Source organism: Cololabis saira, chromosome 14 (assembly GCF_033807715.1).
Source record: "Cololabis saira isolate AMF1-May2022 chromosome 14, fColSai1.1, whole genome shotgun sequence".
Lineage (NCBI taxonomy): Eukaryota > Metazoa > Chordata > Actinopteri > Beloniformes > Belonidae > Cololabis > Cololabis saira.
The window spans coordinates 13113048-13136169 of NC_084600.1; the positions used below are offsets into that span (position 1 = coordinate 13113048).

General features: G+C 39.0%; 2 protein-coding genes across 2 annotated transcripts in view; both read right to left on the bottom strand.

Annotated features, from left to right (window-relative positions):
* taok1b (TAO kinase 1b) overlaps nucleotides 1–23122 on the bottom strand; it is a 377870-nt gene that overhangs the window by 35644 nt on the left and 319104 nt on the right. The gene's annotated exons all lie outside the window — the stretch shown is intronic.
* smg6 (SMG6 nonsense mediated mRNA decay factor) lies at nucleotides 789–22741 on the bottom strand. The gene is made up of 19 exons (XM_061739763.1): nucleotides 22642–22741; nucleotides 18489–20793; nucleotides 17269–17461; nucleotides 16937–17047; nucleotides 15293–15399; nucleotides 14855–14933; nucleotides 13790–13900; nucleotides 13250–13465; nucleotides 11049–11110; nucleotides 10780–10925; nucleotides 9468–9581; nucleotides 8902–9076; nucleotides 7155–7374; nucleotides 6805–6984; nucleotides 5940–6107; nucleotides 5368–5512; nucleotides 4966–5228; nucleotides 4751–4832; nucleotides 789–3558 (listed from the first exon to the last, which is right to left on the bottom strand). The coding sequence occupies exons 1-19, from the start codon at nucleotides 22730–22732 to the stop codon at nucleotides 3428–3430; spliced, it is 4899 nt and encodes a 1632-aa protein (XP_061595747.1). The 5' UTR covers nucleotides 22733–22741; the 3' UTR covers nucleotides 789–3427.

A 23122-nucleotide genomic window follows, 5' to 3' on the forward strand; every position in this document is an offset into this window, starting at 1 on the left:
GATTGGTTGCCGTGCATCCCTGTTGTCATGATGATGGGAATTGGGGCTGGCCTGTGTGGTCTGTATCCAGGCACAAGGGTGCTGAGGCAAGTGCAGTGCAGCTCTGACAAGCTCCACACTGCTCAGTTCACTTCAGTTCAACTTTACTGTAGCCAAAGGTACATTTGCCTTGCAACAAGAAACCATCATTACATACATACAACATGAACATAAACCATAATCACAACATAAAAGGCTAAAACCTTATCTATTTATTTCAGAGGGTTATAGCAGTAGGTATCAAACTATGTTTAAAATGTTTGGTTTTGCATTTTGGTACCCCATATCTGCTTCCTGGCTGAAGGTGCTGGAAGTGTATATGTATATGTATATATATATATATATATATATATATATATATATATATATATATATATATATATATATATATATATATATATATATATATATATATATATATATGTGTGTGTGTGTTTCTCTCTTCTATCTAATCTACATGTGTACAAGCATTCTTGCTTCCTGTTGACATTCCCATTTGTCATCTTCAGACAATAATGCACACATGCAAACGTCTTTGTGTCAAGTGTTTTAGGTTATGTAATACATGTTTTCAGTGTTTGTTTCTTCCAGCAATGAAGGAATTATCAATGTCATCTTAGGTTAATTCTTTTCATTCAGTAACTGATTTTTCTCCACTATCTACTGAATAAGTGACCCAAACTTGGACAAGAAATTAAACTTAAGTCAATCTTCAGGGTATAAATAATCAATCAATCAATCAATCACTTTATTTGTCCCCAAGTGGGCGATTAGTTTCGCGACAGGAGAAGCACACAATGGTAAATACGTTACAATAAATTACACATCATAGTACAGACCTAAGCTATAGTTAAGAGGGAAGGCTTTTTCACCCACTACCTTTACCTTCCGGCATTTAAAAGAACAATAGCGGAAGGTACAAAGGAGTGTTTGTTTCTGTTTGTCTTTGCAAAAGGGAGTCTAAGCAGTGTACCTGATGGTAGAAACTGAAACTGTTTATGTAAGGGATGTGAGCAATCAGACAACATGGAGTTTGCCTTCTTGATCAGCTGTTTATTATAAAGTTCTTGTAAAGTTTGTTGAGCCGACCCGATGATTTTACTGCTTAGTCTGACAACCTTATTGAGCAAGTTTCTGTCTTTGACTTTCAAAGATTGAAACCAACAAATAAAAAGTGATAACAGATTCAATAAAAGAACGATAATTGAACAGCATGTAGCTGATTGTGAGGCTCTGCTGTAATTCACTGGGAAACCTGAATGTAATGCTGGCGTCTTTAGTGACAACCCTTCCCTGTTTTAATAGGTCGGATGTCTGAGTTTTCATTCCATATTACAACATTCATTTTAATAAAGAATATAAAAACAATGTTTTTTAAACATTTTTAATGATGAAAGAAGTCATAAGTTGGTTGATTATATTACTGTATTTGCACTCAAACACTCAAACTACAACAGAAACACTAAAAACAACAGAATGAGTACACATCTCTCCTCAGTTCAATCAAGTCAAGAAATATCCACTGCTGATAAAGGTGGCATGCGTTGAGCGGAAAGGTGCAGGACAATGTTTGAAATCCATACAAATGATAAGTGATGACTGACTGATGGAACAGCTCAGAGAACCAATTTTACATTACATTAACTTTGATCTGGACAGTCTAAGATAAACACCTAAACATACACAATAACAGATTTTGTGAGATAGGCCCCAAAAGCAATAAAAAGCCAGCAAAAAACACATTACTTCTATTAAGTGTTTCCACATCACCTGATGTGCTGATGTAGTTTTAATTTAACAGAAATTTTACATGCATCATGTATATTTCACTTTTAACAAAATACAAGTGGATATTATAGAAAACTCAGTCCCAATCCAGAGTACAACAGGTACTGATGTCTAATCATCAATACCTGTTTTAATAGATATACGAGATATACGAGACTGGAACTGATGAACTAAACATTTACAGAATGGATCATGAAGGCTGAGATCATGTGATCAGATCATTGATGATCAATATATCAGGATTATTACTGATCAGTTGAGAAGTGAAGGACCTGCAGGATCTGGTTTGATCCTGTTTTACTCACATTGTAATAATCTTTTAAATGCATCGTTGATCTGAGTGTCAGCTGAACTAAAAACCTTATACTTTTCCGACCAGTTAGATAGAGGTACACTATTGTCTGAAACTTAAAAAACACAAAATAATAATGACTGTGGATGTTAACAGAAACTAAAAATAAAAAACAAAAAATAGTCTTCAATGCCACCCCATAGCAACCTCTGGAAATGAACTGTCAATGATGGAACCATCTACTAACATCCTTGAACTGGAGACCAAACACAACACAACAAACAAGCGAGCCCATCTGCTGGACTAGTAAATTAAAAAAAAAAAGTGAAGTATTTACATTTACAATGGCAACAAGATCAAATAAAGCAGTTTTAACATTTTACAGTTCATGCCAAATTTGGGCCAGCTTTGCAAAATCTTAAAACTAAATGGAGAAATTGCCTGAAACATAAACTAAATTTTACACACAAGTTCAATTAAAAGTAAAATCATGAAGGAAAAAAAAAAAAAAAAAAAGAATGCTTTAGTTGTTGACGTAAAAATATTTTCCTCTGACAACGACAAAAGCTTTAGGGTAGCAACTGGCTGGAAGAATGACCAAAGAGGCCAAACAACATGAAGCGTTCCCTGGATGAGCAGGGAACTCCGTACTTGCATGTGATTCCTACCTGGCACCGAGTTTGCAAGAGAGCTCTTCATTTTTTTTGTTTAATTCTGTCCCGACACAGACCTATCACTTGTTTCTCTCTACTATCATTACCTCAGCTCTGCTGTGGAGGCCAAACAGTCTAAGCCTGGACCCTCAGAGATGTGTGGTAGTATAATTTCTAGCACTCATTAATGCCATCATTAATGAATTAAATGCCCATAGACATTCTGCCACTCTGGTTTCACACTACCATCTGCTTCAAATTTTAAAGCTGCTTGCAGGGTGCACACTAAACAAGCGCAGAGGGTCGAGGCTGGACACAGCAACCGACAAGTCACATCACTTCATTTTTAGCTCAGTCCTCCTCTCTTTTCTAACCTTTTTGAGACTTGAATCTTCCCGCCTATTTCTGCGGAAGTTAATTGATCTCATCTCATACATACCGGCACGCACTTCATCACAAGTGGGGAAAGAGCTGATTGCCACCACCGTGCACTACATTTGCCTGCATTTCGTAAGAAGTGGTTGCTCACGTTCTTTTATCATTTCCTCTTTCAGTCTTCTCTCTTTTCTTCCTCTGCTTAAGTGTGACTTCTCTCCTGGATAAGCGACGAGTGGATGTCACCAGCTGGGTTCCTCTGATCGACGGCCGTTCGGCTTCAGCCCACTTTGGCCCAGCTGAGGAACGCAGGGATGTCTCGCACGGGGACGTTGCGGGTCAAAGCTTTGACGCGCAGATTGCGGTCGTCTGTAAGAAGAACCACCTCTCTCTGCAGCTTCACTGTGCCATCTGGATTTGAAGGAGGGAACCAAAGATGAATAGGAAATATACTCAGACGACTTGATTTATATACAGTAATCACTCGTTTTCAGCGGGGGGTTACGTTCCAAAAATAACCCGTGATAAGTGAAATCTACAGAGCCCCTGGTGACATTTGAAAAAAATAAAATAATGCGTGGCCATGCATTAATAACTCGTGGCCACGAGATAATCAATGCGTGGCCACGAGTTATTAATGTGTGGACACGCATTATGTATCTCGTGCCCACGCATTATTTTACTCGTGGATGGCATTATAACCTACTGTCTGGACTTCGTGGACGCAACTTCCTTGGTGGGATGGTTATTCATCATTAATAACGGTAATTATAGTCTATTTATATTAAAGAGCAAGAGTATTGTCATGGCGAGTGTAGTAATAACATGTGACATTTGAAAAAAATAAAATAATGCGTGGCCACGCATTAATAACTCGTGGCCACGCATTAATAACTCGTGGCCACGCATTGATTATCTCGTGGCCACGAGTTATTAATGCGTGGCCACGCATTATTTTATTTTTTTCAAATGTCACCAGAGGGGCTCCGTAGAAATCTGCGAAGTAGCAACCTTTTTTTTTTTTTTTTTTTTACAAGTATTATACAAGGCGGAGATCAGCCCCACCGCGACCAGATTTATTGGATTTGAACGGGAGAAAATTAAAAATGATTATGAAAAAAAATACAATAAGTACAGGAGGACAAATTGTGACTGCTGCTGCATCCTGACTCGCTCTGTAGCGTCTTTTTCTCCTAAAGCCGTGGTGCAGGTGAGTTTTTTCCAAAGAAGAACATAGTTATAGGTCTTTGTTGTCGCTCTTTTTTGGGCAAAAAGATTCTTATAAACCGACATGCCACCATGGATTATATCTGAGACTGTAATGAATGATTCATCAAAGTCTCCCGTTCTTGAGCTGCTGCTGAAGCTCATTGGCCGTTCTCAGCTTTGTTGCTAAGCAACCAACGTTATTGACACAGGAAGTGAAGAAGCGGGGAGACTGTTTAGCCAATCAGAATGCAGAACACGATGCAAATCCGTGAAGCAGCGAGACCGTGAAAGGTGAACCGCGTTATAGCGAGGGATTACTGTAATTTGCAAAAGTGAGAAGCAATATGGAAAGTGACAGAGGGGGGAAAAATAATGGCAATCAAATGTTTTTTACTTCTCTGATGAGGCATGAAATCCTTCGCCTTGTCTTTGCAGTAGTGGAGACAGCAGGACAAAATAACATCATCATTGTTTCCCTGTTTAACAGAAAAAACAAGCAATAAGAAATCAATTGACATAAGTAGTAATATTTCAACAGCACATAATAAATCCTCTGCAGTTAGAAAGCCTTTTTTGCATTTTGGTACTTCGATATACTGAGAAATCTACCTGTTGTCCAGAGGTGTCTTCACTGCGGAAGGCAATAGACTCAAGTTGATTTCCTCGGCTTGTCAGGGCTCTCAGGCAGGGTTCCCTGGATTCAAATCCTTTCTCCAAGAAAGCCACCGCTAGCCGAGCTTTCTCCTGCACAGCCCGCACATGGGCTGCACTAACGTTGGAGCTGCCACGGCAGCCACTGATTAGTCCTCCTGAACCCATTCCTCCACCAAACGCATCCTGGCCTTTAGCCAAGCCATCTAACTCTGTGATGACTGACAGAGAAAGCACAAAACATTATGGATAGAAAAAAACGTTCTAGAAAGAACACCTGTCATATTGGATATTTCTTTCAAACATGCAACAATCCCTGCCTTCTTTCTTTAATGCCCTAAAACGTTGTTTTCGCCTTACCGATAAGTGGCACCACTATGATGTATGTTCTACACTGAAGGACTTTCTTGAGGCCTTCCAAGTGGTCAATGAATCCATTAGTATCTGGGACCAAAAACACAGGCCTAATTTCCAGTTCCAACTGCCCACTGGTCTGCAACACAGCCTGGAATACAGAAACAGATGTTAAAAAAGGAAATGAAGCTCAAATTCGTCTCAGTATGATTTCACATGGCATGTCTCTTTATGAATAGACGTCATCATAAATGATTCCATCATCATGGAAAGTGCCTAGAGACAACTGTTGTAATAGACGCTATATAAATAAAAAATGTAATTGAATTGAAAAATTTAATAAAACATAATAAAGACCACAAATACTACAGGAATAACTTGAAATGCCAAATACACAAAGCCAGATCCGTATACTAAAAAAGGGAAAACATATTCATGCGGCTCTTCCTAATGTTTTAATATTATTTTATATATCCTTGTGTTACTATCAAATACAATGCACTTCTGGTAAAAGTCAACAAGTCAGAGAATAAAGATGTTATGTTTGATCACAGAACTGATTCTGATGCTGCTTTTACCTGGATTTTGTCCCTGCGCTTCTGCTGCTGAGCCAGTTTGTTAGTGAGGGCGTGATGTCGTGCCTTCAGTTGTTTGATATCATTCTCACTGTCTCCAGCCTCCTCATGCTCCTCCTCTCCTTCTGATGCAGAGATAGATGACTCTGCCTCCAGTATGACATCATCAGCCTGCCCAACAGACGGGGACAAACATGTTAAACACTTTCTGCAATACAACTTCTACTATGAACAACTACTACTATGAACAGCTGCCTTTGTTTAGCACAATTCAACACAAGGTAATTCAAAGTGCTTTACATCAACATTAAAAGCAGCAAGACACAATTAAACAGTAAATCACATAAAATGAAATAAAAGGATAAGAAAAGAGGTAAAATAATTAAAAGCACAAGTTGTTAAAAAGTAAGGGCAGTAGAGTAAAGCAGGTACATCTCATTCTTATAATGGCAAGAATTACGTTTCTATACGGTCAAAACGTACAAAGACCGGGTCAAATACAGGATTACAAAAGTAATCTGTAACAATTCGTACAGTGAATTAAACCAATTTGACAATTCTATGCCACAATGACTGTTTCCAGGTTTTATTTCACACAACTGACGAGAATTACGTTTTTGTATACGGTTAAAACGTACAAAGACCAGTTCAAATACAGTATTACAAAAGTAATCTGCCGATTCGTGCGGTGAATCAAACCAATTTGACAATTCTACGTCACAATGGCTGCATTCAGGGTTTATCCATAACTTTGCGCGGTTTTCAAAAACCATAAGTAATTAATTTAAGAGTACGCTTAAATAACAGATAAAATGATAAGAAAAGAGCAAACTAGAAGCCAAGTTAACAGTAAGAAAAAAATAGTCACCTCATTCTCCATTAGAGAATCATGCCTGCTCCTTGTGTCTACTGAGTGCTTAGTTGGAGCAGTAGTCGTCACAGAGACATATTTCCCTCCCTTGAAAGCAAGTAGAGGCTCTTCCTGTCCACATAAAGCCTCCAGAAAGTACTTCAATACAGTAACTCTCTTACAATCCGATGCTATTGCCTGAGGAATAAAGATAGAGGGTAATGTGCACAAATACAGGAAAACAGATGATTAGATACTTGTAGCGGCTGGGAAATGTAAATGAAGAATAAAAAAATTCAGTAGATTCACTTTACGCATTTACAGCCTCATCAGATTTAGACCTGATAAAAGGCGGATTTTCCACTCACCGTGTCGGTGTGTTTGTCTGTGTAACAGGGCTCCTGCGGTGCAGCGAGAAGCGGTACAAAACCTGCAAGCATTTTGTCTTCTTTCAGCTGAAGCACCGTCAACTCTTCATCTCCATCGACTTCTTCAGTATCAGCTTTGTACAGAGGCACTTCCTCATGGTCGACGCGTGCGAGCATGTTACACAAGTCAGCCAGACACTGCCAGACGTCAGGGCTGCCCCTGAATAGGAGGACAGTCACAACTGTGAGAAGCATGTTTAGGATGTGTAGTGTCTGTCACAGTAGCAGTGGACATTTGACACAACAGACTAAGTCAAATTAGTGTTCTAAAGCAAGCTGCAATCAGTATTACCATTAACTATACGTAAGATTAAACAATGAGTTTAATTGTTTAATTAGGATCCCCATTAGCTACAGCATAACTGCAGCTATTCTTCCTGGGGTCCGCCAACATTTTAAATTAATACAGTACTAAACATAACATAATAAAAGCAAACCGAATAAATTTCCACTAAATAAAGAGAATATCAAATTAAAAATACTCTGCAAAAAAAAAAGCAGAGACATTCCACAAAATGAAGACAGCGAAATGAGAACACAAAATAAAACAAAACAAAAACACTGCACAGTTAAGAGTTCATCTGAGGTCGTCAAAAAGTCTGAAAAACAGTCCACAATTTCATTTCATTTGTAGTCTAGAACTTCACAACTGATCTAATACAGAAAAAAAAAAAAAAAACATTCAACAACAGTCATAACCAACTATGTTTCAATTTCTAGCATGTCAGACAATCAAGCATCTTGTTTAAGTGATCTCTATTTCAATGTTCTATAATTGTTACTTATACTGATTCAAAAGATGTTGCTTAACTAATAATTTGAATTTTCTTATGCTGTTTGTTTGTGTGATGTGTTTGGGAAATTAATTCCACTCATACATGGCCCTGTACACAACAGTCCTTTTACCAGCATTAGAATTCACATTTGGCAGCAGAATCTCCTCCAGCTGCAAGTCTGGTGATATTTAGTCAGACATGTAACGTAGTCTTTGTTATTCACATATTTCTAATAAATGATAATAATGAGTGTTAGAAGGAAAATATACTCATATAAAGGCCTCACTTTATTCATTTTATTTTTACTTCATTTTACTATGTCATGTGAACCATCTATTACCGGTATATGACTACCTTTTAAAGTTCTTTTGTATAACCATTTTTTAATCAACTATGTGCTTGTAATACGGTAGTGAATGATGCTGTGGTCCACACCACACCTACTTCCTGATTGTTCAAACTGTAAACCTACACCCACTTTCTGTGTCTTTAAATAAACTCTGCTGGTGCAGACAGGTTGGAGTTCACAGCTACAGTTACCCTTGCAAGAAAAAAGTTAAGTCTCAGCCTCAACTTCAGATCACTGAGTGTTTTTTCTCTCTAACAATGAGTAAACTAATCTGTCACTAACCATTAACCAACCAAGATTCTTATGCATTTTAATAACGCTTGTCGTCCAGGTATAACTAAGAACAATGCGTGCAGCCCCTGTTTTGTATTTTTGTAGTTTTGCAATCATATCTGCAGTTGCATTTGATGAGTATTTAAGGTCAAGAGCCTACAATGGAGTATCATCTAAAAATCTAAAGATCTATCCAGTGGATATAAATGCCAGGTATCCAGACACTTGACTTGAACGGTGTTGCTCTGTACCAGCTGATGTCTCAACAAACGGGCTTGAGAGTACTCACTCTAAACTGCACGGCGGGGGGTTCCAGTGGTCCGGGTGCCCCAACATCCAGTCAGACCACACTTTGACGCTTGGCAGTAGTTCTCTTAGATCTGACGGGAACGCAGAAACTTTGAAAATGCCCTTCAGCTCCTCTCTTTCACCCTCCTCCTCTCCATCTGCCATGGTGACTGGTTCTGAATGAGAAAGAAAGTATAAATTAATAAAATACACAAAGAAAAAGAAAAGAATAAGTGCATAAGTATCAGAAATGCACTCAGTACAGAGGTTCAGACCATGCTTAGCACGATTAGCCGTGACTGGTGCCCAGCAGAGCAAACCATTAACAGATTAAGTATCAGAAACACAGCAACACACGCTTGTATGCAAGTGTGTCTTCATCGCAGAAGATTCAAAAACGTATCATTTGTCACGTCAGTGAGGAAAAGTAAACCATGGAGAAAAAACCGCTACAAAACATTTCGGTAAACAAATGAATAACACACACACACAAATCCCTTGGCTCACATTAATGGCCTACATTAATTAAATAATAATGATTATTAAAGCAAAACTCAAAGTGAGTACCTGCAGGAGTTTGTTTGAGGAGCTCTGTGCAGCGCCGCACCAGCAGAGCAAACATGCTGAGGCCCAGCGCCGTGCTCTGATCCAGCAACACAGACCGGACTTCTCCTTCTTCCCCTGATGGAGAAATAGAAAAGGTACTTCAATTATTTGAGTGCAATCTGAGTATAGGCCTTAATTTTCAACTTATATTCAAATTGAAAAGAATAAGATGCTCAATTATACAGCCTCCAGTGGCCACTGAAATTCATAAACCACAAACAATTCATATCATATAATATAATTAATATTATAAGACTTCTTATGTAATAAATTAAATCTTGTTGATCAAACCAATTAAATAATCAGGCTGGTTAATCAAGCGGCCAAAGATACAATAGTCTGTTGTATTAATATTCTGAGTTAATGTGACACTTAGGCCACGTTTACACATAGCGGGTATTTACAAAAACGGATATTTCCCCCTCCACGTTTTGAAAAATATCATCATTTACACGAACCCGCATAAATAGCTGTTAAGGTGCTATGAGCAGCCAAACCTGCAGGGGGCAGCGTAACGAGAAGATAAAGTCATGCTAGCCAATTGGAATCCTGGAAAAAAACATCAACAAATGACACGAGTAACTTCCAGTTACTTCCAAGACGGAACGAGAGTCTTTCGTTTGGAGTGACAGAGAAGTGGAGTTACTTTTAAGTGTGACTTTAGAATATAAAACAGGTAAAAAACATGAAAATATTGACGGTGGCCAAACAAATTGTAAACACAGGTCGCACACATGACGCTGTACTGCAAAAACTCAAAATCCTACCAGGAATATTTGTCTTATTTCTAGTTAAAATGTCTAATTTCTAGTCAAAAAATCTCATTACACTTCAAACAAGAGTCATCACCAGATAAATAACTTGGTATTTGACAATTTTCACCTTTTTCAAGTAAATTTTCACTTTTTTCCAGTGAGTCTTGTTTTAAGTGTAATGAGATTTTTTTGACTAAAAATGAATCTTTTTAACTAGAAATAAGACAAAATTCTTGTTAAGATTTTGAGTTTTTGCAGTATGGTGACGTTTCTGTGGCATAATGTGACGTTCTGAAGCCTAAATGTCCGTTTCCCTCTGTTTACAAGCAAACGTGAAGACGGAGTTTTTGCAAATCTCCCCTCTGGCTGGCCGGAGTTTTCAGAAATGATCGTTTTTGGTGACTTTGAGCTTCGTTTTCATGTAAACGAACGGCCAAAACGCATGAAAACGCCCCCGTTTTTGCTACGTGTAAACAGGGCCTTAAAGCTGATGATGATTTATGTGGGGGCAGTAATACCTCTGCTCTGAGTGTTGTGGATGGCAAACATGTTGATGGTGATGATCTGCAGGATGTGTGTGCTGCCCAGCAGCGAGGCTCCATGCTGGAGGAGCATTTTGAACTCCAACAAAACTCGACTCGCAACTCCAGAGAAGGACTCCATGCTGTATACATTTAAGGCACACAAATTCATAACAGATAACCGACAACATGGCATGCGGAAAATGCATTTATTTTTAAACTTGAGCAGTCCTTTCTTCCATTAAGGCCATGAAAATAAGACTCACCCTACTTTGGTGAAGAGCTTTCCATGTGTATGCAGGAAACTCAGAATAAATCTCTTATTTAGCTGCAGAAAAAGAGAAGAGAAGGTCAAGAAGGAAAAGAAGCATAATCAATCTTTGGGCATCGGGTTTGTTTTGCTACAATTCTGAGTGCAACATATGACATGAGAACAACGAAAAACAAAAACAGTTTGATGTCTGAATCTTCAGACAGAATGGCAGTACATTAGCATATCTTTTATTTTTGCAGATATTTTATATCAACATGTTGTTAATAGTATAGAATTTGTCTTCAGCCAGAGTGTATACATCTTGCTGCTTCTCTACTCTCTGTGTTCCTGTACACCGTTTTTTAAATTCAACTGAGGTTTTCAGGAGTCGACGAAACAAAAATGAAATCATAAAATGGAGGTGCCTAAAATGCATGGACTTTAAAGGTGCATCTGTAAAAAGTGGAGGTTAATTGAAAAGGGAAAGTTATAAATGATCCAATATTTTTATTGAGTTAAAAATGATTTCATTAAAGCCGCTGTGATGCCATGTTTCACAATTTTCCCTTTGATGAATTCATCATTTGTAAACGCCATCAAAATGTGTCATTTCAGGACAGTGGCCACAAGTGTAAAAAAAAAAGTGAATCAAAAAGTAATTGTAAAAAAAAAAGCTTATTGCATTTCACTGAATTTTTTCTGATAACATTTCATTACTAAGAAAAATGACTTTGAAATGCTGTGTTTTGAGCAATGGAGAGCATGTAGGGAGTTGCTCTCCACGCTCTTGTCAGAGCGCTGTGCTGCTGGCTCCACATTTGTGCATACATGAAAGAAAAAAAGTATCAATAAATATATGAATAAAAAGGAATGAATCAAAAAATATTTTTAAAAAGTAGCAAATTAAAATATTTTGTATAGAGGGTCTGCATTGACGTCACTTTCCCACTGGACCAGCCCCCTTACTCACACTGAGTGGCAAAAATGGCTGCAACTAGTGGCGAAGACGGGATAACAGCCGATTATGGGCTTAATTTAAAGGCAGTTGGACTTGACAGTGACCCGTTCAGTTACCTGAAGAACCAGTGGTCCATGGACATTAATATTTGGCCACGAATCCAGTTTCCTGATATTTATATGTACTTAATTTCTACGCCGGGGAAATACACTAAGCAACGCTTGAAGGCTTACAAAAGTCTTGACGCTTGTGTAACAGAGTTTTGTTGTTGACTCCACTTGCCACCTATTACTTTTTAGATAGTACCAGTATCGTGAGAGTTCATTGGTTGGCGTTACTTTCCTCCATCTCTAAGTACTGGCTGTGACGTTGACGCAGTACCAGTATGAGAGGATTGAGCTCACGGTAGGGTACACGAAGCACAGCGTTACGTTAACTCTGTCATAATAACATAATTCAGTAATACAACTGTCATGATATTATGTCTGACTACATTATAGAAAGTGGCGACTGCATTGTAATCTACTTGGTGCAACAAATTGGTTCAATTCATCACTGTTTATATCGTAGTTAGATTCCTTAGCTTCTAAGCTAAGCCAACTTTTCTAACTTCTCTGTAGGGCTGTGCCGTGTGTGTGTACGTGCTTACGTGTCTGACCAGTGAATTCTCATGCTGTATGCAGGCAATAAATGTCAGGTGAAAAATCCAAGGAGTGTCGGTCCCTTACTAACACAACGCAGACGAAAGGAAGCTGAACAACTGTTACACTTGGTCCGACTTCAAGGCAGGATTTGTTGGTGAAATTAAAGTGATGAGGACACCGAAGTTTATGATTTGACCGTTTAACGTTAGCTACCCAAAAATCCAACATTACCTGATACAAAATGGGAACCGCAAATCCACGTTTCGGTGCCTGGAATCCAGTTGTTTCTGCGAATTGCAGTGATCCATTTGTCTCTCTTAAGCTTATTTTTCGGCAGTCTGTAAAACGATAACTCCGATTTCTTGCTAAATCTATGAGTACAGTCGATCGCACAACAGCTCTTTCCCATTTTAGATGTTTTTGAGTGCTCAAACTGAAAGTTTACGCTGCTACTCAGTCTTTCTGACACTCAGTCTTTCTGCCACTCAGTGGGCGCAACCCACTGTAAGTCGCATCTGTGATGTCATGGGCATTCCCTCTATAGACGTGGGTACATACTTGTGACAGTATGTGATGAATGATGGTATGAGACTGTGTGTATATGTGGCTCACATCTGTAGCGCTTAGACCGCCCAGCTCTCCATCCTGCTCCGAGTCTCTGCTGGACTCACTGCCTCCTCTCTGGGAGGCGGGGGTTGCTGATTGTGCACTGGGACGAATCCAAATCTCCACACGTGCCCCGTCATCTCCTCTGGCTCTCCCTCTTATTGCTGGACCCCGGCAACCTCCTTCATGCTCCTGCTTTCTTCTCCGTTCAAGCTGTTCCACCTTTGAACACAAAATCTGTGAGCAAGAGGCATTTGCTCTGTCGATTCAACACTGTTTAAGTGGCTTATTTACAATCAACCCATTTATAAAACTAATAATTCATTATATTTACACACATAGCAGTGAGGATTTTTAAATTATATTAATACAATACTGCTGCAGCAACACCGTAAACACTTCTGTTCAAAACAAATTATAATATTTCATTTTTGAGTTTGACTTTTTGAAGCAAACATAAGTTTGCATCAAATTCAGAGCTATGGCTTTATTTACACTGAAGCATTATTAAATATTTTTGATTTAGCTAATACAAGAACATCTTACCTTTCGTTTAGCTTCCTCAAAAAGGCTCATCAAGCTTTCCTTTGCTGTCAGTATGGGGTTAGAAGCTGACAAACTGCGCATGTAATAATACACAGCATCTAATTTCCGCTTCTGTAGTTGAAAGAAAATAGGGCAAAAAAGCGAAGGAATTAATCACACACCAAGGCGAAAAAAAAACAAACATTATTCACAAAACTGTTGTATTGTAACAAAAAAAGTCAAATCCATTCATTTAACAGACTTTCAGCAGAAATTGTGACCTATTAATTAAGAAGATTGGCTACATTAGTTCCATTTAGTGTCAGCAAATTATCAAATTATCATTTGATCCAGCACAGACGACAGCTGAATGTCCCCTTATCTGAATGCAGTTATAATTTAGGACACGTGGCATTGCATGTTAAAGGGTCTGTTCTGAAAAAAGCCTATTTAAATCCTGAGGTCAAAATAATAAATACATCCTGTACCAAATCTTCGTGGCAGCTGGTTTAATGAGTCTACTCCAACAACTCTTCTGAAAGGTATTACAGTTTCACAGTGCAAACATCCAAAGTACAAAAATTCAGAAATACACAAAATTGGATGGAAACAAACATGTCGAAACAGAATACTTTTACCCCGATCTGTGTCAGTGTGTGCAAATCTGAACCAATACTTTCATACTGAGCTGGCCCTAAAGTGACAAGAAAAAGTTCTGTTTTCTGAACTATCAACTCAAATACTTGAGATGTTTCTTCCAACATTCAAATATAATATAAATAAAACACATCCTTTCAAATATGTTTACGTGAAAACTCCATGTCCACATCAGTCTAAATTGCAGCGGTACTTCAGCTCTACTTTAACACTGGAACACGACATCATGGCCAAAAAACGTTTTCTTGAAAAGTGTACAACTAATAACTACCGGCAGACATTATTATTATTATTATTAAGTCGTCATAGTTCCACAATCCATTCTTTAACTACAGATGTAAACAAACATTAAGGAACATACTGAAGTTGTGACACTCAATGTTTTTCAGAACTGTACTGTCTAAATACAACAATCTAAATATCACTTACTGTATAGATTGCCAACAGGGCCAGCTGGTTATATGGGCGTCCATTTTTGGGGGCAATCTGCTGGGCTTTTAGGTACCAGCTAGGAGGGAAAAAATGACAGAATGAAAAAATGAACTCTGAAAGCGCATCAGTAGCTTCCATCTTAAATTATTAAGCTCTAATCCTTGAGGTTTCCCTCATAATGTTAACATTCGCGTACACCACCCAGGTATATTAGGGTTGAACAAACAAACAAGAAAGAAAAGATGTAAAAGTATTTTTCCCCAAAAGAAATTAAAAAAAGAATAATTATAGTAATCCAGGCTTCTTTTGAACTCATAATGAAACTGTAACTTCATGACTTTGCTAGGATTAAGGTTCATATCACATAAAGTTTGTTATACTAGAGATGAGCATAACAAACTTTATGTTACCAAAGAATGCTGAAATACAGCTTACCTGCGAGCCTTGCCATAGTTGGCAGATTCACTGGCTTGTTCCCGGTACCGCGCTATATCCCCCTGACAAATCATACAGCGCTGTGCACTTATAAGTGCATACTTCACCTAAAAAATGAAAACACACAAGAAAAAAATAAGCATCATCATACAAAAATAAGCTGTAGCATAAGATAAATATATGTGTATAGAAATCGACTATACATCCTTATGAAAGTGTATGTTTTTAGAATATCTAGACAGAAATAATAAAAACCTAAATAAGATCTCCCAATAAACAAAAAGGAAAAAAAGATACATTGATTTATTAGGGACATTTCATAAAGAAAGAAAAACTAAAAAAGCCTTACAACACCCTATTTAGATTTGGAATTTTCTTGTGGTAGTAAGATCTGAAATCAGGCCTGGCAGATACTGACCTCAATCAAAGTGATTCTGATTAAAACCAGATTAAAGTCAGCAGTCACTTCAGTGTGTACTTTTATTTTTCACATAGCAGCCAAAGAAAATTCAAGTGTTAAAAAGTACCAATCAGGAATGGGATAGAAAACAATATTTAACTCTGAATGTAACAAGAACAAACAAAAGAGAAAAAAATATCATCACAGAGACATCCCCAAAAAAAATAAAAAATTAAAAAAAAAAGGTGGCGAGATGGAGGTTTCTGACGAAAAAGTATATACAAGCCTATCTGAATTATACCAAAAATACAATGTAGTCCCCCCAAACCACGTGATTAAATGTCTTATGCTCAGATGAGGCAAAGGCCGAACCTTTTGTGCTTAATTATGAATGATATGTGTGAATAAAGCCCATACAGATCATCATCCAAAGAGCACCATACCAGTATTGAAGCATGGTGGGGAAAGCATTATGCTTAGGGGCTGCTTCTCTGCAGCTGGACTACGGCCGCTTGCCAAGATAACAGGGGAAATGAACAGCACCAAATGCAAAGTTATTTTGGCACAAAACCTTCTGTCCTCTGCCAGAGAACTGGAAATCAGGAATTTCCCAGTAAAATAAGACAATGACCCAACAAACAAATCAAAATCAATCAAAACATGGACCAGTCAGAGTCTGGGCCTCAATCCCACTGAAGATCTATGTGATGACCTGAAAAGAGCCGTAAACAGGAGATCCTAATTCCAAAGTCTACTTCTTTTTTTTTTTTTTTTAATTATGATGTGTTTGTTGTGTGTGGGGTTTGTCCCCTGTTTTTACTATTTAAATTGTACAATTTTTAAACATGTAAAGCACGTTATGCTACATATATTTATGAAAAGTGCTTTATAAATAAAGTTTGATTGATATATGAAGTTAATAAAGAATAATTGTAACAGTTGTAAGTTTTCTTTTAATCAAAATATTTCAAATAAAAAAAAAACAAAATTTTCTGGATTTGTTTGTTGGAATATTGTATCTAAGGTGCAACAAGTCTCACATTTATGTTGTTATTTCTGTCTTTCTACTTTAAAACCCCACAATTTCATAAGGATGCATATACTACTAGGAGCCACTTTAAATGAATAATGTCATGAATCATCTGATTGCAAGTTTATAACTTATTTGAAGTAGAAGTTTGATAAAGAAATATACAGTGTAGTAAGTAAAACGTGAACATCCAAACTCAGTCACACTGGTGTACCGTTTTGCGTAATGGCCGAGCCCTGATAGCAATACCGTCCATGTAATCCTTTAACGAAAACTGGTACACTGTCTGCAGCTTCTGAAGCAGGGCATCAAAGAATAGTGTACCCTGGAAAACACAGAAAGTGGACACAAAACATTTTTTTTTACTATAATTAGTCATTTCTAATGTATGCAGACACATACTTTCTTGGTTAGAATTATGCAAATAAAACAAGATATATCAATTTATTTTATTCTGTTACAATCAGACAAATTTTTAACTAATAAAAAAATATAGAAATACTATTTCAACGTGGGAAAAATCCATTACATTAACATGTTTCTTACCTCATCCAGAAGAGTGAGCAGCTTGTTTCTGATGTGAGGGCTGTTGTCAGAGTTGGGGTCTTTGAGCAGCTGCCGGAAACGCTCTATGACCTGGTAAAACACGTTCTTCCACAAAGCTTGATCCACATTCTGGGAGTCTGATAACTCAATGTCTGTCAAGATGACTTGCTCATACAGCCCCAAAAGGTCCACTCTAGAAAGAAGGAGAGCATAGTAGGACAGTGTTTATTTAATGGGTTTGATACGTATAAGCCCTAATAAGCCGAGAACCAAAAAGAATAAAAAGAGAGGTGAGGCAAATGTAGAGATGCACCGATCGATCGGCAACCGATCTGTATCGGTCCGATAATGGCCCTTATCGGTTTTGATCGAAGATCGGAAAATAATAGTTAAAAGCGGGTCGACCGGATGACGTTTACAACAACAAATCGCCGCCAGCGCGTGCGTTCCCACATCTGAGACCGAGATCTCCTAAGGGGGCGTGTCCGTCTCTACAAAACATCAACACTGAAAATGGCGTCGCTGTTATGGGAGTTTTACAATGTTCGAATAGGACAACAAATTTGCAGTTTGCAAGGTATGTCCAAAAGAAATACCTCGAGGAGGAATGTAACGAAATAATTTCAACACAACGAAGCTGATAAGACATTTGAAAGTTTTTCACACGAAGGAGTGTATTGAGCTGCCAAAGTTGGCTGCCGCTAAGGCAGAGAAAGAAAAGGAGCAACGCCGCTAACTCAGCTGAACGTAACAGAGACCTATAAACGACAGCAAGAAAAAATAAAGAACTGCATCGTAAGGTAATGGATTCATATGCTTTGCTCATCAGCCGCTTTCTGTTGTAGAAGACATCGGGTTTAAAGTAAATATTTCACTGACGAATGTCCGCGGGAGTTAAAACAGACTACCGGTATATACAGTCGTCTCTAAGAGTCTCTAGAGAGTGAAATATTGCCTCAGCCTGTAATAAAACAGACAATTCATGATAATTTCTCATCTCCTAATTTTCATACCTAATAATACAATGTCAGTGTCGTGTACATGAGACAATACTATTGACGAATGTATGGATTTCACGCTGTGATGCGTGATCGGTAATATCGGGATCGGCAGATACTGATTTTGGAGATCGGTTATCGTTGATCGGCCCTCAAAATCCTGATCGGTGCATCTCTAGGCAAATGTAAAAAAAAAATAAAAAATGCCACCAAAATACTGACCTGAGCAGGGCCATGCGTTCCAGTCCATCAGCGCTGACTCTGTCCCTGGACAGCAGGTTACTGAGCTGAAGCTCATTTGCATCCGCAGCCCGAAGCAACCTCCCCAGCTCTCCTCTGGTTAGTTGCTCTGCTTCTTCAAATGTCAAACTGCCCTCTGCGCCTTGCTGGGAATAACCTGCTCCCCTGTAACTCCCACAGAAGGGAGCTATACCGGGGCTCTGGTACATGCCGTTAGAGTGGGCCATTTGGTACGCCCCCATGTTATACGGATATGGAAAGCGCTGGCCTGCACCGGCGTTGGGGTTATGGAGGTTGGTGGTGGCCATGGGGTAGCCGTAGGGATTGTCAGAGTTCTGGAACTTGTAGTAAGCCGCGGCAGCGGCCCGTTGAGACTGCAGCTGTTCCCCCTGGGCTTGTGGAGGACTGCCTGCTACCTCGTCATCGGTGTCCAGAAAGTGAAGCTGTCCATAGCCGGTCCCAGTCTGAAGATAGACAGGTGGTTTGACAGAGGAATGCTGGGAAGACTGAGCACTAGCGAGCGCAGGTTTTTGATCGGGGTTATTTGGATCCCAGAGTCGTCTCACCCCTCCCCCTCGGCCACCTCTGCTCCTGCTAGGTGCTCCTCCTCTAAATCCACCAAAAAGCCTCTGCCCTACTTCTGGTGAATGTGAGATATCCGTGCGAGATGGAAGCACCAGGATCCCTCCCCCTCGACCACGTGGAAACACACCTTGCTTGTGATGTTTTGCCTCACCAGTATGTGACGGAGTAAATGACTGTTTCTCTTGAGATATCTTCAGAATTCCCTTACTTCCACTTTTGTTCGACTTTGGTTTGCTCTTCTCCTCTCGTCTGTCTGTACTTATTTCTTTCTTCCCCTTTATTCTCCTCTTTCTATCTTCTGCTTTGTCACTCATTTCACTCCCCTGCAGTGATTCTGAGGACGAATCCTCATTCGTCCAGCTTCGTAAGTGGCTCCTCCGCCCTTTATTGTTTTCCATTCCGTCTTTATTATTCTTCACATAGTCCAGACGTGACAATTTGGTACTCCTCGCATCCATTCCTCGTCCAGGAACATCTTGGCTGGTCACACTGCTGCCTGAGCTACTGCTGTAAGTTCTGTTTCGTGAGTGCCGAATATCAGATTTGGAATAACGTTTCGAGGTTGGCGTTGTGGCGTTTGCGTTGGCTCTGTGTCTATCCTGTATTTCTAGACACCTGTCTAATTTTCTCTCAGTCTTGACATCCTTGTCAGTATCTCTAGAACTGCTGTTGTTATCATTTCTCCTTCTGTTTTCTTTGCGATTCTCTTTTGTTGTACTTTGGTGTGCTTCCCCTGCCTTATCCAACATTTTCCCATCTGCTTTTGCAGCTTTCTTATCTTTGTCCTTCTCGGTCTTTCCTTGATGGTTCTTTCTTCTGCTGCCTATTTCATCTTCTCCTTTGATTTCCAAATTCTTCTCTCTCTCCACACCTCTTCTCCTCTGGTTTCCCCTGTCTCCCTTCTTTTCTGGCTTTTCTTTCTCTTGCTTGGTTTCTTGACCTTGACTTCTTTTTTCTTTTTCAGTTGTCTCCCCTGCCCTACAAGTTAACTCCCCAGTGGCTTTATTTGTACCCCTGACTTTTCCTTTCTCCTTTATATTGATTTTTTCCACTTTGCTTGTAATTGTTTTCACTGAAATATCAATGGCAGGCATTTCCAGATCAGGGCTTTCTACTTCCTGAACTGCTTTTATTTTATCTTTCCCTCCCTGCTTCGGGGTAGATATTTTCTTGTTTCCCTCCCTCATCCCTGCACTCAGCTGGGATTCTACCACAGTGTTTTGCTCCAGCTTCCCAGGAGGAGCCTTATCCTGTTCTTTTCCAACGCCACAGTCTTTTCCCTGGATATTCTTGCGGCTTCCAGGCTGATAAAGCATTCTGTCAGGTTTGCGGACTTTCTTTGTAGCCTTAGCACCTCCATCAGCTTCTTGGCAATCTTTTTCATCACTTGCATCTGTTTTAGCCTGTGACTGGCTCGCCTCTCCGCAGTTCTGGATCTGACTGCCATCCCCTCTCAATCTCTCTTCATTATTTTGGGTACTCAACTCGCTGTCTGTGAATCCTTTGGTTTTTTCTGCATTCCTTGACGGCAGATCACCCTCATATGAAACAGTAGCTAGGGGATCATTTTGACTACTCCTTCCTTCCTCACTGTCCTGGTGACGCTGTCCATGCCCAGCTGTTGGTTGGTATCTCTGCAGATCAGGGCGTTTTCCTTCACGTCTCCTTTGCTGCTTGGGTACATGATGGTCCTGTTGTTCTTCTGTGGAAAAATAGTTAACACATAAGCTTGGACATTAAATAGCTTTGTTCTTTAAGTTTATGCTCAGGACGGGATGCTTTCAGATATCCCGTGTATGAGATCAGATCAATGCACACTCACTTCTAAAGGAACATTCACTACTCAATTTACATAGCACGTTTAAGGCAAAAATATGTAGCTTTAAACTTATAAACATTTAGGAAAGGAAATGAAAAAATGTTAAAGGTCCCACAGAATTAAGTTTTCTTGTCAGGCTCTAGAAAACTATAATCTATGTAATGTAGGGTGGAGCTATTGAGGGCCTGTAGATAAGAAGGAAGTGTTCCAGTTTAGTACCTTGTAACAAAGCCAATGTAAACAAACATGGGGTAAATGTGTTATCTCTTAAGGCAGTATCTGTCAGTTCTGTGGCAGTAATGTTTAAGATCAACTGAAAGCCTAAAAAATAGCTTTTTTTGAACTGCTTAATATGACCACTTGCTCTAGTTTATTAAGTTATTAGGTATCACTCCTCGACACTTTTTTAGATATACCATATAAGTAATTTAACTAATATTCAATTACTTTTCAATTAACTTCCCTCCGGTTAATAAAATAATTTTGAATCTGAATATCAAAAACTTTGCTGAAGTTTATCTTTGACCCACCTTCGCTGGGAGATCAAACAAACAACAATAACTGTGAACAAAAATGGAAAGTTTTTTTTTTTATTCCTGAGCTGCTAACAACTACTGTAAATGCTATAAACTATTCACGGTTAAAAAGTAAATAAAAGCCCCTTCAGTATGGGTAATTGGTATTGAAAAATGATGACAAACTTACAACCTGCAACAACATGCAATCCACACACACCAGTAACTGTTTTAAGTACTTTTAGAGAGAAAAAAGTGGAATCTAAGTGTAATGGTTTTGTGATGCTACCTCAATCTACCGTGTGTTTTCAAGGCCTGAAAAGTGCCTGAAAATTTTAGTTTAAGTGCTTGAAAGTGCTTGAAATTATTAACTGTCTTTCACAAAATTGGGATCAGACTGTATAGTTTAGTTATTACAAGGAGAAATAAAATCAGTAAGATAAAACCAGGGTTCCTACACATTTTTCAAGGTCAAATTCAAGCACTTTTCAAGCATTTTCAAAATCTTCAAGCACCTTATCGCTGGGGTAAAATATCTACAGGAATATATACACTCATAATTATTTTTTCCGCTTTTTATCACAATTATGTACATTGTATCGTGCTGTAAACATCTAGTTATGTTTTACCTTACTGATTTTATTTCTCCTTGTAATAACTAAACTATACAGTCTGATCCCAATTTTGTGAAAGACACAGAGTTATAATTTCAAGCACTTTCAAGCACTTAAACTAAAATTCAAGCACTTTTCAGGCCTTGAAAACACAACATTGAAATTGAAGCACTTTCAAGGATTTCAAGCACCAGTAGGAACCCTGGGGTTTGATCAGGATTGGTTTGATCAGGAGAGGATTGATCAGGAGAGGTTTGATCAGGAGAGGTTTGATCAGGAGAGGTTTGATCAGGAGAGGTTTGATCAGGAGAGGTTTGATCAGGAGAGGGTTGATCAGGAGAGGATTGATCAGGAGAGGATTGATCAGGAGAGGGTTGATCAGGAGAGGATTGATCAGGACTGGTTCGATCAGGACAGTGTTGATCAGGAGGGGGCGTTCACAACAACCGCGCGGGACTACAGAGCCAGCGAGCTAACAACATTAGCTGGAGACAAACTCCGCGACTCCCTTCAGCCAACTTGCTTAGTTACTCACTTTTTACAAACATGTATCACTTTTTCACGAGGATTTTCCTCCAAGTACCTAACTACCTTCCTCTCACCTGTCAAATGTTCGGCATTGTTGACTGAACTCGAAGCTTCAGCTCGCAGTTCCGCAGCTGAAATTCGCACTCTGTCCAGTTCGGCCGCCATCTTTGCTCCGACAGAAACACAACAACTACGGCGGCGCAGCTGGGTCAAACATGTTCCCCGGGTAACGGCGCGCAAGGCCAGCTGGGTAATGTAGTACGCTTCCCTGGATCTAGGGTGGAAACAAAAACAAATCAAACAAACGCTGCAGTCACCACTCTTACAGGATGTTCATTCAACTGTCTCAGCAGGAATCAACTTGTAACTTGGATTTCCAAAAGGAAATTGTAGATGTCAAATATAAGAGTTTGCAGTTAAATAGTCCTTCAGCTGTCTGATTGACAGAAAATGGGGCCTCAACCAACAATAAGTTCAATTTGAAACAACTGAAAGTATTATAAAATTGCTTCTAAAAAGTAGGTCAAATGCTAAAACTTTTTTTAATTTTCTTTC